The sequence below is a fragment of the Lissotriton helveticus genome, chromosome 2_1 (assembly GCF_964261635.1).
Source record: "Lissotriton helveticus chromosome 2_1, aLisHel1.1, whole genome shotgun sequence".
NCBI classification, from domain to species: Eukaryota; Metazoa; Chordata; class Amphibia; order Caudata; family Salamandridae; genus Lissotriton; species Lissotriton helveticus.
Window position 1 is genome coordinate 1,032,670,811 of NC_136059.1, and position 16,138 is coordinate 1,032,686,948.

Below are 16,138 nucleotides of genomic sequence, written 5' to 3' on the forward strand. Positions count from 1 at the left end.
TCACCTCTTTCCTCCTGTTCCTTTCGTAATGCCCCAGTGGGACTTGAATCTGGTCTTGTCTCATGTGCCCTTCTTTCGAGCCACTCCATAATTGTCCTCTCAGACTCTTGACATTAAAGACTGGTTTTCTGGTTGCCATCACCTCTGCTCGCAAGGTGAGTGAGCTTCGGGCTCTATCTTCTAAACCTCCTTTCCTTGTTGTCCATCCGGACAAGGTTTGTCCTTCGAAATAGACCTTCTATTCTTCCCAAAGTGGTTACCTCTTTCCACATACGAGAGACCATCACTTTGTCCACCTTCTTCCCGCCATGCATCCTTCCAAGGAGAAGGAGTGTCTCCACTGTCTGGATCCAAAACGTGCGTTATCCTTTTATTTGGATCGCACAAAACAATTCCAGGTGGGTGATCATCTCTTTGTGGGCACCAAGAAAGGTCGGCCGTGCAAAAACGGAACATCTCTAGATGGATCGTCCTTTACAGTAAGATCTGTTACTCCTTGGTGAAAAAGGAGCCTCTGGTAGGACTGCTTACCCATTCCACCAGAGCGACGGAAGCAGTACTGCTTTGGGACGTGAAGTCCCCCTCGGTGATATCTGCCAGGCAGCCAAGTGGGCATCCCTGCACATGTTCACTAAACATTACTGCCTGGATAGGCAAGTCTGGAGAGACAGCTTCTTTGTCGGTTCAGTTCTCCAGGGCTTTCTGGTGTGAACTTAATTCGCAGACCCACCTACGGGGTTGGTATTGCTGGGGTATCTATTCTAAGGTAAGGAATTGATAACTAATAGTCTCGTTCAGATCAATAAATTACTTAACTTCGTTAACGATATATCTGTGTGAGACATATATTAGTTCTAGATTCCTTACCGTCCCACCAATCCTCCCCGTTCTACGAACCGACTTCTAGAGTAAGGGACTTCCTTTCAGGGCCCACGTTTTGTGCACCAGTGGTCAGTGTCTTGCATAGCTCTGCGCTTCTTGCATGGAATGTCGTGTAAAAGAACTGATGTCAGCGCGTAAGGGCGGCGTCTAAGTAGGTACCGCAACATCATCCCGGCGATCACGACGAACGTGGAGTCGACCGTCGCCTCCTACCGACATGCAGGTGTATGGCTGAGAAAAAAATCTCCGGATACAGTCTGACACCTGGGAGTAATTCTAAGGTAAGGAATCTATAACTAATATATGTCTCTTACAGATATATTATTGAAGGTAAGTAACTTGTTCTTTAGGTCTGTACTTTCATGAGTGTTTTGTCACTGGCAAAATAGTAAGGATTTTTTCATAATTATTTCATGGCTCAGGGTCCTTGCTGTTATTGCAACCATCTAATTGGCCATGCTTTGGAAACTTCCATGCTTTAAATGATGCAATGCACACTTAGTTTCGTTTTCCTCTTCTCCTTAAGGTGACTGGTCTGCATGTGGCATTAGAACAAGAAAGATCAAAAGTGAAGGGTTTACAAGCAGAGCTAATAAAGTATCAGGTAATTACAATACTTAAAAAAACTTTTTACATCTGTTTAGAGTTTGCATCGTATGACTTCACTTTCAGAAATACTTTCAGAGAGATGCTCTTGCTTGTAGTGATGTTTGTCATGACAGGACCGTTTACTTTAGCATCACGATTTGATGAAAACAAGAGTTTACTTTGACATGCTTAAGAAAGTTGTCTTAATTGTTTTACAGGTTATAGTGTATTTACGGGGAATGGCTTCTCAGTGTTTAGAAGGTTGTTTAGAACACCAGTGCCAGGCCCACTTTTGACTGCTGAACTGCGAACAAATTCCTGTAGATATGTCTAATGCAGGTTCACTAAGCTTTATAATATTCCTTGAGGGAGATCAGGAAGACTTTTCAGCACAGCCCCCATGCACCAGTAGGTGCTATCAGGCAGCTCCACGTCAACTCTGTTTTGCTGAGGAAATTACATTTGGAGATGCATGTATTAACAACATTAACAAAACAGACTGGTTCCTTTGCAGGAAGCCTGTAAGCCAATGCTTCTCAGATAAAAGAAACTGTACAAACATATGAACAAGATAAACAGTTGTGTTCGTGACGTGTGGCGATCCACAAGCTCTGTATTAGTACATTACTTTATTCGGTTATTACAACCATCAAAGTTTTCAACAAAAGAAACAAAAAGTTAAAAACGTCAACAGCAATACACAGGTATAAACATATTAGTGCCAAAAATACCATTATCAGTAGAGGCTAAAAACTGTAAGCACCCCAGTGCAAGAGAAATATTACTATTTGCAGTTGCCACTTCCATTACAAACTGTGCAATAGCAATAAAACTAGACCATGAATAGATAAAACTTGAGTAAAACAGATACCAATATACAATGGTAGCAACAGTGCGTGGTAGCTACCCTAATCTGGGACATGCCCAGATTTAAAGTGCCAAGTGCATCAAAATCAATTAACATCTAGTACCACATTACTTTAACAATTATCAAACAAATAGCACCATAAATGGCAATGTAAGATATCTACAATCATCAGGGACATACCCAGATTTAAAGTGCCAAGTGCTTCAAATCCAATTAACGCCTAATTCCACAATAATTTAACAAAAATCAACAGGTGGCACCATAAATGGCATCAATTTAAAACAATTATGAGTATATATATCTTTGCTACAGTAAAAATGCCATCAAATCAATACAGGATAAAAAATAATTTCATTATCACAAATAAAGTTTAAAATAGAGCTCATAATCATTACACTGGTTTAATTTTAAAAACTGCATTTGCGTTTATACCAAACTGCCACTAGAAATTTACTAACCGCTAAAACAGTTCTGATCGTTTTTTAGGATTCTTAGGGCTATTTGATAACGTGTAAATCCCAGTTCACGACAAATGAGAATAATCCACCTCCTGCGAGGAGAGGAATACCCTGGACAGAAAAACAGTTAATGTGATTTGTTTTAGTCACCCTGATTACACATTGGGCAGGTCATTAATAACTGTATTATATTCCATTTGTAAGTAAACGATCTTATAGGTGGTGTATCCAAGCGAAACCATAAAAAAAAGGCTTTTAGAGAAAGTGGAAGGTATAAAATCCAGGTATTCCTCAGGAAATGGGAAAGATTTAAGGTCAAGAAATTTATTAGTCAAAGATCCTACAGAGCTTCTTCTTACTATACCTTCATTGATGAAGTCCCAATAGGTGTTTTTCAGTAGGAGTATATCCGTTTTCTTTAATGTAGTAGGATCAGCCCAGAATCTATGGAGGCCTAACTTTACCATCCATGAAGACACTTTTAATCCAAGGAAGTGAGCTAGCACCTGATAGATTAAGAACTTCATTCAAAGAATCCCTATAATCAGCAAGCACTGGTGTACACCAAAGACGGACCCAATAAACCAATATTTTCAGGGCAGCCAAATCAGTTACTCTTTTTAGTCCCCGTTTTATATACAATGGGATAAGGGGTGTACTGTGAGGAAGATATACTTTCCTAGCGAAGCTATTTTATACAAGTGCCAAGGGCTGGGTATCAGCATAGCCCCAACTTCAGCCCCATGGAGAGCGGCCCCTTGCGCCTTGGCACGATAAATCTCCAGAACTGGGGATACTACGTGGTATACCGTTCTTTTGAGTCCTCAGAAATGCATTAGACCTATGCTCGAGAAGGAGTTTACTTTTCATAATCAGGTCTATCCACTTGAAACTATCCTGAAACCAAACCCCCATGTAATCAAAATTGTCAACCCTATCTAGGACCTCATTACTGACCGAATAGTTGTTTTGCCTTTCCTAGCCCCCTTACCCAGTATCATAAATGTTGTTTTATTGACATTGAGCTCGAGACCCCTTTCATTGCGAAAGCCTACACTTTTGTTTACCAAGGGCCTGCAGACCCATGGGAGACTTAGAAATGAGTAGTGAATCATTGGCAAATAATAAGATCGGTACATTCCTATTGCTCTGTATACTCCTTCCAAGACAAGGCAACAACTCCAGGAATGGCAACAGTCCTACTCCCTTACTTTCAAGAGTTGGTCAAACTGTCCTCACAACTCTGTTTCAGACCTGTGCATAATTCAGTGGGGTACTTCTTTATAGTTCATGCAGAGCATGTTACGAACAGATTATGGTACTTACCTTGTGAGCATCTGTTTGTTGCATTTAGTGCTGTAGATTCAAATGGGCTTGCTCCCAAGAAGCTGGTGTTTGCTTCAACCTTCAGAACTACTTATACTACACGCATGGCCACTATCCTATTCACTACTCCAAACCTACTCTCACCTGCTGTGTGGGAACAATCTAACAATGGAGTCAGTACCCATGCTCGTTTACAACCAGATGATGAGTCACTGAGACCTTGTGGCTTGAAAGACTCTTCAAAGAAAAACTAGTTGCAACAATCTGAGCCCAGCAGTTGATGGCAGAAGTGTGCAGGGCATGTGAATCAACAGGACTACATGCAATGATCATATGCTAAAAGGTAAGTGACCTCTTGTTTCATCACTGTTAAAGTTAGTCAATATAAAAACTAAGTAGTAGGTGCTCCAAAAATATGGTGCAATTAATGTGTTTGGTGACAAAAGTGAGCAGTATGTGCACTGGTATCTAAGACAATCTACATATGTTGACTCAATGGTCTTTCAATGTAAGAAAGACCGACTCAGTGTAGGAGTACAGGTTTGTGGACCACTTAATACATCAAAGTCATCATATATTTGCGCTGATGTTTCGACCCCTTAAACAAATGATTTCTAGCGAGATCATCAGGACAAAATGAAGTAGCAACCTAAAAGTATCCAAGAATACGGGTTACCCTATGGAACCAGTCAGAAAAATTATAGGAAAAATATTTGGTTTAATCATACGGTCCATATGACTGGATCTTACCTCTCTTGGAAAATTAACATGAGCAAGGAAACCTCTTGTCACATATACTATAAAAGTCAGAAAAAATTATTTCGAATTTGGGCACAGGTAACTAAGACTCTATCTCAGTCAAGATAAAGCTGTTGTCGGGCAGATACGGTTGAATGGTTTTAAACAATCATTTTTAAAGAAAATCCCTTATGCCCCGCCCTGTCCATTGGAAGCAGTACGATAAAGAAAGGGTCGATGTAGTCCCTATATAATTACATTAGCATTAACAGTTCACCACAAGACATTTCTGATCAGGAACACAAATTTATTTTTCAATCAAGTATTCAATAAATGCTCTTACAGTTCAGAGTATTCATATTAGTCCATGTGGTTTCAATACACTCATTATATACAATATATACAGTGCTCTCAGTGTAAAAAGAGAAAAAAGTTTTAAGGGGAAATGGGGGTGGTTGGATAAGTGAGGGACTGGGTAAAGGAGGTGTGACATAGACACAAATCAATTATGTACAGTGGAACCTTTACAGCCTGATATAGGTCTATAGTTCCCTTATATTCATCACACATAGGGCCAAACAGATTGATTTCTTCAATTCGTATGGTTTGCGTGTGTATAGTAGTCGTATGGTAGTCTACGTTTCGACCCATGGTAGAGAAGGGTGGTTAGTTCCTAATTGTGGGGTCCTCTTCAGGACAAGTTGGTATATGGAGCACCTGAAAATATAAATTAGATTCAGTGTGTGGAGTCAAATGTGGCCAATTGAACAGTGGATAACCTGGAAGGTACCTACTTAGGAAGCGGCTCGTAAAGACCGATCCCGAGGCGCAGCATTATGGGAAGGAGCATTAGTTGTCCTTAAAAAAGTGCAGTGTGAGGGAAACTCACTGGAATGGACGTGCACTCTGTGGGATAATTACTCTCCCATTGTTGTATTTAAACAATCTTGTATAGTCTGTAGTTAATGGGGACCAATCCGTTTCCTTAACTCTTTTGTAGTGTGTTGCTAATTAGTCAACAGGAGTGTCTATAATGAGCGGAGAAATGAGGTAACATTTAAAATAAAGAGAAAACTGGTACATATAGTAGACATAACCTGTTTACAAGGTGGCATACTTCATTCTCCCGTGTTACTGGCAAAACATGGGATGATGGAATAAGTGTCATCTCAGTGGTTGTGAATATGCAATGGAAAGCGTTTGTAAATATCGCTATTATTGACAGAAGACCCCTGACATCAATTAAAAAGATGATCTAAATTTTATTGTTAGTCTCACACAAATCAAAGAGTATCAATGTTTCTAATCGGCCCGAGTCAGAAATAAGTTCATCTGATTCCTTAAAGAAATCGTCTTTCAGGGAGCAGTTCCTCCTAATCCGCAGGAACTGCCCAAAGGGTAAATTGTCACGGAGTATATCTTTATGCAGAAAGGAATAACGGTATGTTTCGTGCCATAAAAGTACAAGAAGGCAGTATCCATGTTTTCACACCAATGTTGATTATATCTGCACCTTTTGCAAATGGCGGTGAAATTCTAATACGTAGAGATGGGAACAGCGATACCGTGGCGTTCGCATTTAGCACAATGTATTATTACACACAGGAACAGTAATGTAATTTACGTCTGATTAATACCAATGCTATTTTGACCAATACTATGCACGAGCAAGAGGTCCATAGAGATAATCATGGAACGATATTCCTTTTTAAAAAAAATCGTCTTATGGCATCATTGAATTAACTTGTGAGAGGTTTTACTTTGCCCTCGAATAATTCGATCTTCGTTTTCTTCCCCCTGGGGTTTATAAAATCACTGAGTGACTTAAACAAAACAGATCGCCATGGTTACCCACCACTGACGCCTATTGGTTACTTTACAGACGAGCCCCCATCAGCATTGAGTGGCAGCACCGCGTGACGTGGTCACGCCCCCTGCCTTCCATTTAGCTTTAATGGCGAGTTCCGACAGCAATCTGCTTGTCATTGGGAACCTTGAAGCGAGTAAGGTAAGAGCCTGTCCTGCACTCCGGACTTAAATAATGCATGTTGGGGCGTATTACGATGATTCTTGCCTCACGAGGAAAGCTCAGATTAGATTTCCCATAACGGCGATAGCAACCCCAATCTAGATGCACGCACTAACTATAACGAGATGCTTGAGACGAGCGCTTTCAAATTCAGGCCCCGCAAATCCGCCTCACCGGTATACATGAAGCACACGCTTATTAGAACGTGCGGCTCTAATCCTAAGAGGGCCATGTTTTTCGTTAAGCAACTGTCGGATGCTTTCACTAGCGCCTACCGGCATAGTGAATTTGACTCGGGCCGATTAGAAACATTGATACTCTTTGATTTGTGTGAGACTAACGATAATATTTGGATCATCTTTTTAATTGATGTCAGGGGTCTTCTGTCAATAATAGCGATGTTTACAAACGCTGTCCCTTGCATATTCACAACCACTGAGATGACGCTTATTCCATCATCCCATGTTTTGCAAGTAACACTGGAGAATGAAGTATGCCACCTTGTAAACATGTTAGGTCTACTATATGTACCAGTTTTCTCCTATTTTAAATGTTACCTCATTTCCCGTCTCATTATAGACACTCCTGTTTACTAATTAGCAACACACTACGAAAGAGTTAAGGAAACTGATTGGTCCCCATTAACTACAGACTGTACGAGATTGTTCAAATACAACAATGGGAGAGTAATTATCCCACAGAGTGCACGTCCATTCCAGTGAGTTTCCCTCACACTGCACTTTTTTAAGGACAATTGATGCTCTTTCCCATATATAACCTGATGATCATATATCTTATTACAGATACCAAGGAGGGGTTTTTTTGCCCCTCGGGATCGGTCATTCTGAGCCGCTTCCTAAGTAGGTACCTTCCAGGTTATCCACTGTTCAATTGGCCACATTTGACTACACCCACTGAATCTAATTTATATTTTCAGGTGCTCCATATACCATCTTGTCCTGACGAAGACCCCACAATGAGGAACTAACAACCCTTCTCTACCAGGGGCCGAAACGTAGACTACCATACGACTTCCATACAAACGCAAACCATAGGAATTGAAGAAATCAATCTGTTTGGCCCTATGTGTGATGAATATAAGGGAACTATAGATATATATCAGGCTGTAAAGGTTCCACTGCACATAATGGAATTGTGTCTATGTCACACCACCTGTACCCAGTCCCTCACTTATTGTCAGGTGCCCCACAAGACTCACCTGGGCTTGTGAAGCGTTTCTGCAGAGACGACAGGGACCACCGCCCCTGTTCCCAAACAACCCCCGCGGGGAATAACACCCGTCACGTATTGGATGGATCGAGGGATGGGGGCCAATAAAGCAAGAGGAGTGGCCTTGGTGGATGGGACGTAGGGTAGGGTCTTGGCACAGCTGAGAAAATAAGAGAAGACCTGATTAGGACGTGGAAGTATTTCCGTACTATAGAACACCCCACAACACACATGCAGGAAGGAACCCCTGGCTCCGGTACTCACCAAGACACACTCGTGCCGAACCAAGGAAGAGGCCAGCAACGTAGCGTCCAGGTGCCTTGATGCCTTGGAGAAGAAATGAATGAAAGCGCTCCTGCGCAAGAACCACCAAGTACAAACAAACAAAAGAAAGCGCTTCTGCTCGTAAGTGACCAGAACTAGAACTCCAGGGTAAGCGCTATAGCGCGGCCCAGTGCCTGTAAGCACATGCCATAGATCAGCAGTGTTCCTACGCTTCTCGCGTCAGGTCACCAGCAGTAGTGCTCCTGTGCAACTGCCAGGGACGGGTTAATCCTGGTCTCAATGGAACACAACGCTTCTAGCGCTCAGCAACCGGTGCAAGCCTCTGAGCTCTGGGGGCTCCGGGAAGCACAGGCCAGCGCAACCCACGCCTGTTAGAAACAAGCTGCCAGGATTAAGCAACGTAACGCATGCAGGCTCGGGAAGCGTTACCGTGACTCGTCGTGCCGAGGAACCTCCAGGGATGAATTAGGGCAGAGCCGATCCGCTGCCGTCTGCTGGGCTCCGTGCACACTCGGGAAACTGAATCAGAAGCACCGTACCGGAGGTGCTTCACGCCTATAAGCTTAGTCCCCTGGAAGTGATGACATTGGCCGGAGGACTAGACCGGGATACCACTTCCATCTGGAAGTGAGTATTCCCGCATGTATGTTGTGGCGCCCGAAACGGCGGAAAACCGCCACCTGACACTTATCCAACCACCCCCATTTCCCCTTAAAACCTTTTCCTCTTTTTACACTGAGAGCACTGTATATATTGTATATAATGAAAGTGTATTGAAACCTCATGGACTAATATGAATACTCTGAACTGTAAGAGCATTTATTGAATACTTGATTGAAAAATAAATGTGTTCCTGTTGAATTCAATCAGAAATGTCTTGTGGTGAACTGGTAATGCTAATGTAATTATCTAGGGACTACATCGACCCTTTCTTTAACGTTCTGCTAATGTGACCCAGGTCGGGTAGTTTTAAGGGTCTACCCCGTTAAAACTTAACAGCCCCTTGGAAGTGCACCAAAAAAAGCTGTCTGTGCAAATAGAAAATATTGCATAGTATTTCTGTATAGAAAAGCATTACATTTAGCAATATTTCGGCAAAAAGAAATTGTTTAGTTGTGAAACATCATGTTTGCCGATTTACAGAGGTACTCGTGTCCCTAAGAAGAGAAGTGAAGCAATGTTGTATAAGAAAAATATACTCCTGTGATAAAAATGGGTAGAAAACAGATGTGCTGTGAAAATCCATAGTGAGCCATTCAATGAAAATCCATAGTGAGACATTTAATCAAGCAACCTTATTAAGATGATAATGTTAGAATTCAAAACCACAATCCATTAATCTTGTGGGTATGTGCAGAGTGGAAAAATGAATTATAAACTCATCTGCTGCAACGATTGTGAATGATCAATGATTCATTGTCTACAAATGTCACATACAACACATTATATGTAAAAAAACAAAAAGCAGCCCAAGTCAGAAAAAATAGCAACATTATGCCATCATATAGACTGTGTTGGTATTCGTGCTGGAGCTCTCAGACCCTGTCTGTTCTTGAGGGGTTCTCATGCATTAGTGCTTCCATTAATGAAGCTGAGCACTCACATAGCATGCACGTTGCCCGTTCCCAAGAAGCCTCTCTATTGGAGATGCATTCCAAATAGAGTGGCGCAGGGGACTCCTGTATGCCTTCTCTCCATTACCACTCCTGCAGCTAATTCGGAACAATTTCAGGAATGACCTGGCCCAAATCTTGATGGCTCTAGATTGGGCCAGGAGAGTGTGGTACCTGGAACTTCTGGGCTTGCACATGTGTCTTCTGACCAGGCTACTACTTCGGGAGGATCTTTTGTTGCAGCAGCAGGGCAGATTCCTGGATCCGTTCCTGCACAATGTACACCTCCATATGTTAAAATTACACAGCAGCCATTCGATCTACCTCTTTAAGTAGTAGATGTAATCCTGGTGGGCATATGACCTTCGAGAAAGACTGTTAGTACTAAGTGGTGGTACAAGTTTATGACTTGGTGTGCCAGTTGAAACAGACTCGTAATAGGCCAAGCACTCATGTGTTACTGTTTATTTTGTCTTTTTTTTTAAATTGTTTTTATTGGTTTTCAATGACATAACATTGCAACATTAAAATCATTAATAGACAGACACGGTAATTTGATTCTACTCATGATAATCAGTACATACAGAATCAGTTCATAATGAAAGGGAAATAACCACCCCCGCCCTGCTGTTTTCTCTAGGCCTACCCCTGTAAAGCAGGTATTGGGGTCATCGAAGCCCCATTCAGCTGGGCTAGGATTGAGGGGGCAAGTAGCGTTAACACAATGAGGATCCATGGCTTAGCACCCACATATCAGCGTTGAAACATCCGGAAATATTCCTGGAGAGAGTGAGGTTGAGGTTTGGATAGGAAGTGTACAAAGAGAGAATCTCCGGCATATTGCACTCATAAATGTCTATGTCGCAGGTTCGCCTTCAGCAATGTCAGGAGTTGCCATGGGGTGTGTATTAAGGTCGATTTGAGGGGATCCCAGATGTCCCTAGGTCGGGACTTCAAGGGGAGAAGTTCTGCATGATTACTCAATTGTTCTTAACAGTATGTTAGATCGGAGAGCCAATCCTTAAACTTCGGCGCTATGCCTCTGCCCCATCTGCAAGCAAAATGGCATTTAGCTATTAAAGCAAGTGACAAGAAGCGACGTTGTGGCCGCGCTATTGATGCAGTGTATCCCAGCAAGGCAACTAGCGGGGAGGGTTCTAATGAAAGTGCAGTCATCTGCTCTAGAGCCTCAAAGACCAACCTCCAATACTCGTGAACCACGGAGCAGTCCCAGTCCAGATGAAGAAAATCTGCCCCAGCAAAGCCACATCTGTCACATCGATCCGAGTCTTTCAATTTTTACTTATACATTTTGACAGGGGTATAATATAAACGATGTAAAAATTAGAAGTAAGTAATGGGGGGGGGGTCTACTGCTTGCCGAGATTGTTTATTTTGTCTTTACCCCAGCAAGGACTTGCAGTGAGCCTGTTAAGATTTACTTGTGGGCCGTTTTAACCATGTTTGCTTTTAAGGATCAGCCATCCTTGTTTTAGTCACCAGTTGTGAATTGATTTCTCAAAGGTTTGATCCACATGTTTGCTCCTATACTATTTGTGATGCCACAGTGGACCTTTAATTTGATCTTTTTTCATTGTGTGTAACCCTTTTCAGCCATTGCACAGCTATCCCCTACGTCTCCTGACCCTGAAGATGGTCTTTTTCATCTCGATTATCACATGAGCCTGAAGATTTGTCAGTCCATAAACCCTTTGCCAGTTTGTTTCTGGGCTAATTGGTGCTTACCACTAGAGTGTCCTTTATACTGAAAGTTGTGATTCCATTTCATGTCTACAGTTCCATCACTTTTCTTATGTTCTTTGCCCCACCTCACCCCTTGAAGGAGCAGGAGAGACTCCATTGTTGACCCCAAAGAGAGCTGAGATTTTACGTTGCTCATTCCAAAGACCATCGAGTAGATCAGCTTTTCTTGGGGTTCTCCATGGCAAAGGAAGGAAAGGCAGTGCTGAAAAGGTCTTCCGCATTAAGATCTGGTGTGTGCTGACTAAGAAACAGCCTCCACATGGACTAAGGGCCCATTGCAGCCTTTAACTAGGTGGTCACAATTTCTGATAAAGACCCATCTTAAATTTGGTATCTGGCTGAAAATCCTATCCATGTGAGTGGTGGGATATCACTCTCCAACTTAGAGTATTCATAAACGTCTGCATATCACAACCTTCCCCCCTTAGCAGAGGCAATCGTCCACCAGCTGTGGCCATTGTCCCCTCTCTTGCTTGCCCTGAGCATCAAATACTTGGCTGCCCACATTAGATAGGATGGAGACAGAGTATATCCCATTCTGCCAGGGAATACATCAAATCACTTTTTTTGCAGATGACCTCTTCTTATCACTAGATGACTCAGACATCCATCCTAGCCCTTCAACCTAATTTGTCTCATTACAAGAACGTTGCAGGCTTCAAAATAAACGTCTCACAGTCTGAAGTACTGAACTTGATGGTTCCTCCTATTGATGTCTGTACACTCTTACTGCAGATGTCGCTTAGAAGGGCAACACACACTCGCAAATATCTGGGTGTGCATATTACCCCAGATCCTGCTGATGTATACAAAGCAAATTACCCACACCTTTTGAAATCTGTACAAAGAAATCATCGCAGATGGACTCTTGTTCCTTTAATGTCCAGGTAGAATTAATAAACTCAAAATGAATGTGCTTCCTGTAGCTCTCCATCTATTTAAGATGCCTACTTTAATTGTCTGTAAAATATTTTGTGAAGCTCTAGAAACTGACAATAAGATTTATTTGGCAGGGCCAACAAGGCCACTTCGCGGATAGGATTGTGTGGTGATCTAAAAATATGGAGTCTTGGTACTGCCAGACTTTCCCACCTTGGATTTAAAAGTTGCGTGTAGATGTATGTGGGATTTGGTGTGGAAACCTAAATAAGATAGGCCCCCTGAAGTCTACATGAGCTCCCCTATGAATACTATTCTTAAGGTGTAGGATGCAGTCAGAAAACAGGCACAAGTAACATCACCCCCCATCCCGCCATACACCACAATCCATAGTAATCTGACCTTCAAAGCAGCAATGACTTCAGTTCGATAAGTAGAGGTAGGGTGAATAACTAATGATATCAGAAATGTTTCATGGCGCTGAAGTCATGTTTGGAAAAACAAGCAAGAGGAAGTTTTTTAGGTGAAAGTGAATGCTGTCATTGTACATAACTGTTACACAGGGTGATAAATTCAATGATCAGGAAAGCCTCCACCGGAGATTTCCCACTGATAGCAAAAACTGTGAAAATGGCTTGCATTGCGAAAGGGGAATTCTGATGGAAACTTAACCGCAGTGTCCTCACCTTGTGAATATTTCTTGGGTATCAGACTGGATCCAGAAACTTTAAAGCTGTACTCCTGTACACTAGCAGGTGGTGTTGTGCTGCTCCGTACCGATGTTGAATTGTTGCAGAAGTGATGAGCAGAGCAGCATATAAGCATCACCCATGTGCCCTGACATCAGTCCCTTTCTTTTCGCACCCTCAGAAGCGGATCCAGAACTTCCAGACCAAATTTTCATTGAAATGTTACCAATGTGTAAGTGATAGTGTCACCTCCTAAGACAACAGGATTTAAACTGTGTAGGGCTTGTCACTAACAGATGTTTGTGATGGACCCTCACAAAGTTTGCCTTTGGTAACCGGGGTTGGACTGCTGCTGCTGTCCTGTGATGACTGCGCCTAGATAAATCTGCAGGCTATATAGGACCACAAGGCCAACTTAACATCGCTAAACACAAGAAGACTCCACAGCATGCCCGCTCAGTGCCAAAAGGAAGGTCCTGACCCTGCTCCCGAAGTCGTTCCCATGGCCAAACGCCATCATAGTCGAAGTCTTCAGGTAAGTCCTAGAAAAGCATGAGAAGTCGGAAATCATTCTCTTCCCCAACTCTCATGTTCCAGAAAAGGCGTAAGGTGTCAATGTGCCTCCCAGTCTCAAGCCTGATCTCCTTTGGAGCAAATACCTAGTCAAGCTCAGATGGACCCAGAGTCTCTGATTCAGTCAGCAATGTCACATCAAGTAGAGCCATTCGGAGAGGGAGTGGCACACATTTTTGTGACCTTGCCAGCTCCCTTTGGCGCACCATTGGGCCCCAAACATCTGTGGGGGGACTTCATTCGGACTACCATGAGGGTCCGCCCACTGTGCCATGTGTGCCTCTTGAACATGTATCAGCTTCAGCATCTGCTCTGGTGCACACTTAATTTTCAACCCCAGTACCATTTGCAGTTATGCCAACTACACCGAGTATGGCCTATTGTGCTATCTGACGCTTAGCAGGATCCACCTCGACCAAGTCCTGCTTCGACACAGACAATCTGTCCAATGCCGACACTTTACCCTTACCACATGGTAGGGCCCAAACATTACACAATCTTTGCGGCATTAACTCGGACAATTATGATGAAAGGAATGATTATGTCCCTCAATATAATGAGGAAAACTGGCATGAATAACTCCAAGATGCCAATGGGGTGGATACTTCTCCAGATACTGATTTTGTGTCTCTTCATGGCCCTGCTACAGATGAAAGTGCCTCTTTTTAGTCGTTAGGCAAAGGTCGCAGAAGTCTTCGCTCTACAGCTCCTCACCATGGAGGTAAAAAGTAGTGTTTTTACTGAGGTTCTTCAGCCAGGTCAGACACCTATAGAGCCTTTATTCCAATTAAACAAAGCCCTCAGAGATACCCTCTCGTGTAACTGGGTGAGACCATGTTTGGGCCCACCTGTTAATAGGCAGGTCACTCGTCACCATCGTCCTGAACCAGGTGACCCAACCTTTCTTACACAATTCTGACACCAGAGTTTGGTGGTACAGGTATCCAGCAGTAAAGTCAATCCCAACGTCTCTCTACCCACCCCACCTTATCGTGATTAATAACGGATGAATACATTTGGCAAAACATTTTTTTGCTCTGATGTCAGTTAATGCAGTTGTGTTCTAGGCCACCAACTGCCATGCCCTCTGGGTCTTGGTGGCATAAGTTAAACCAGCTGTTCTGGACAGCGTTCTGGTGTCCTTACTCAAACTATTTAGGATTGTTGCGATGCGTCAAAATTCGTCATACAGTATTGCTAGGACATGACCAACTGCCTAGGTCAAGCAGTGGGCACCAGTGTGGCACTTTGGTGCCATGCATGGATGACGCCCAAGGGGTTTTCTGGGGATGCCCATATGTCCCTGATGGGCATTCTTTTTGATGACTGTTGCCTCTTTGGGGGAAAAGTGTGCTTGGCCCTGAAACAGTTTAAGGAGAGTAGGACCACAGCACATTCCTTGGGCCTTTCTGCTTCCACCAGGCAATTCCAACAATGTTGCCCTCTCTGTGGTTATGGTTGGGTCTATCTGAATGAGAATTGTAGCCATAGATTCCTTACCTGAGAATTAACCCCAGGAATTATTTTTGTAAACATTACTCCTGCATGCTGGTACGTGCCATTGTCTGCACCAGAAGTGACATGCGCAGTGCCTATATAGTCACCACCCCAGCGCGCTGACATCTGTTCTTTTCTTTCCACGCCAGTCAGCGTATATCGAAAGAGAGCTACCCCCAGTCAGTTTTTGACTGACCTTTTTTGGCCTTTTGTTGAAGGTTTTGAGATATTTCTCCTGGTGTGGCAGAAATGCCCTCTATGAAAGCTGACTTCAAGCACAGCAGCACCTGTCATTGACAAATGTTAGTGACGGGCCCACATCTGGTTTGCTTCTGGTGCCTTGAGCAGGACCACAACGCGAAAACCTCCATCGACTGCCGTACCATGCACCCCAATGCCTTGAAGGACAAGACCCTCAAGCTCCTTGCCGCTCAGCATTCAACACTGCAATAATCTCGACCGAGAGGAAGGTCCCAGGATCGGTCGCAGAGTCATCAATCTTTGTCGCACTCAGTCATCCAGGCGTTCGGGTAAGTCCCATGAGCAGAAAAAGAGTAAGACGCCAAAGAGGTCTTAGACTTCACCCCATCCAAGTCTTCCAATGAGACGAGGGAGCGTCATCATTCACGGCCTGGCTGTGTGGTTGATCCTGGGCCGGCTCCATGCCTCCCCGAGTTTCCAGGAGCCAGCGCAACCCCCGCCAAACTCCGCAAATTTTA

At 43.2% G+C, this 16,138-nt stretch overlaps 1 protein-coding gene across 3 annotated transcripts in view; it reads left to right on the forward strand.

The window, feature by feature from the left end:
- Positions 1–16,138, forward strand: part of GKAP1 (G kinase anchoring protein 1) — a 664,789-nt gene that overhangs the window by 556,388 nt on the left and 92,263 nt on the right. For all 3 annotated transcript variants that reach the window (XM_078675829.1, XM_078675827.1, XM_078675828.1), the window contains exon 11: positions 1,409–1,486. In XM_078675829.1, the coding sequence (XP_078531955.1) occupies positions 1,409–1,486 (78 nt within the window). The remainder of the gene's footprint in view (positions 1–1,408; positions 1,487–16,138) is intronic.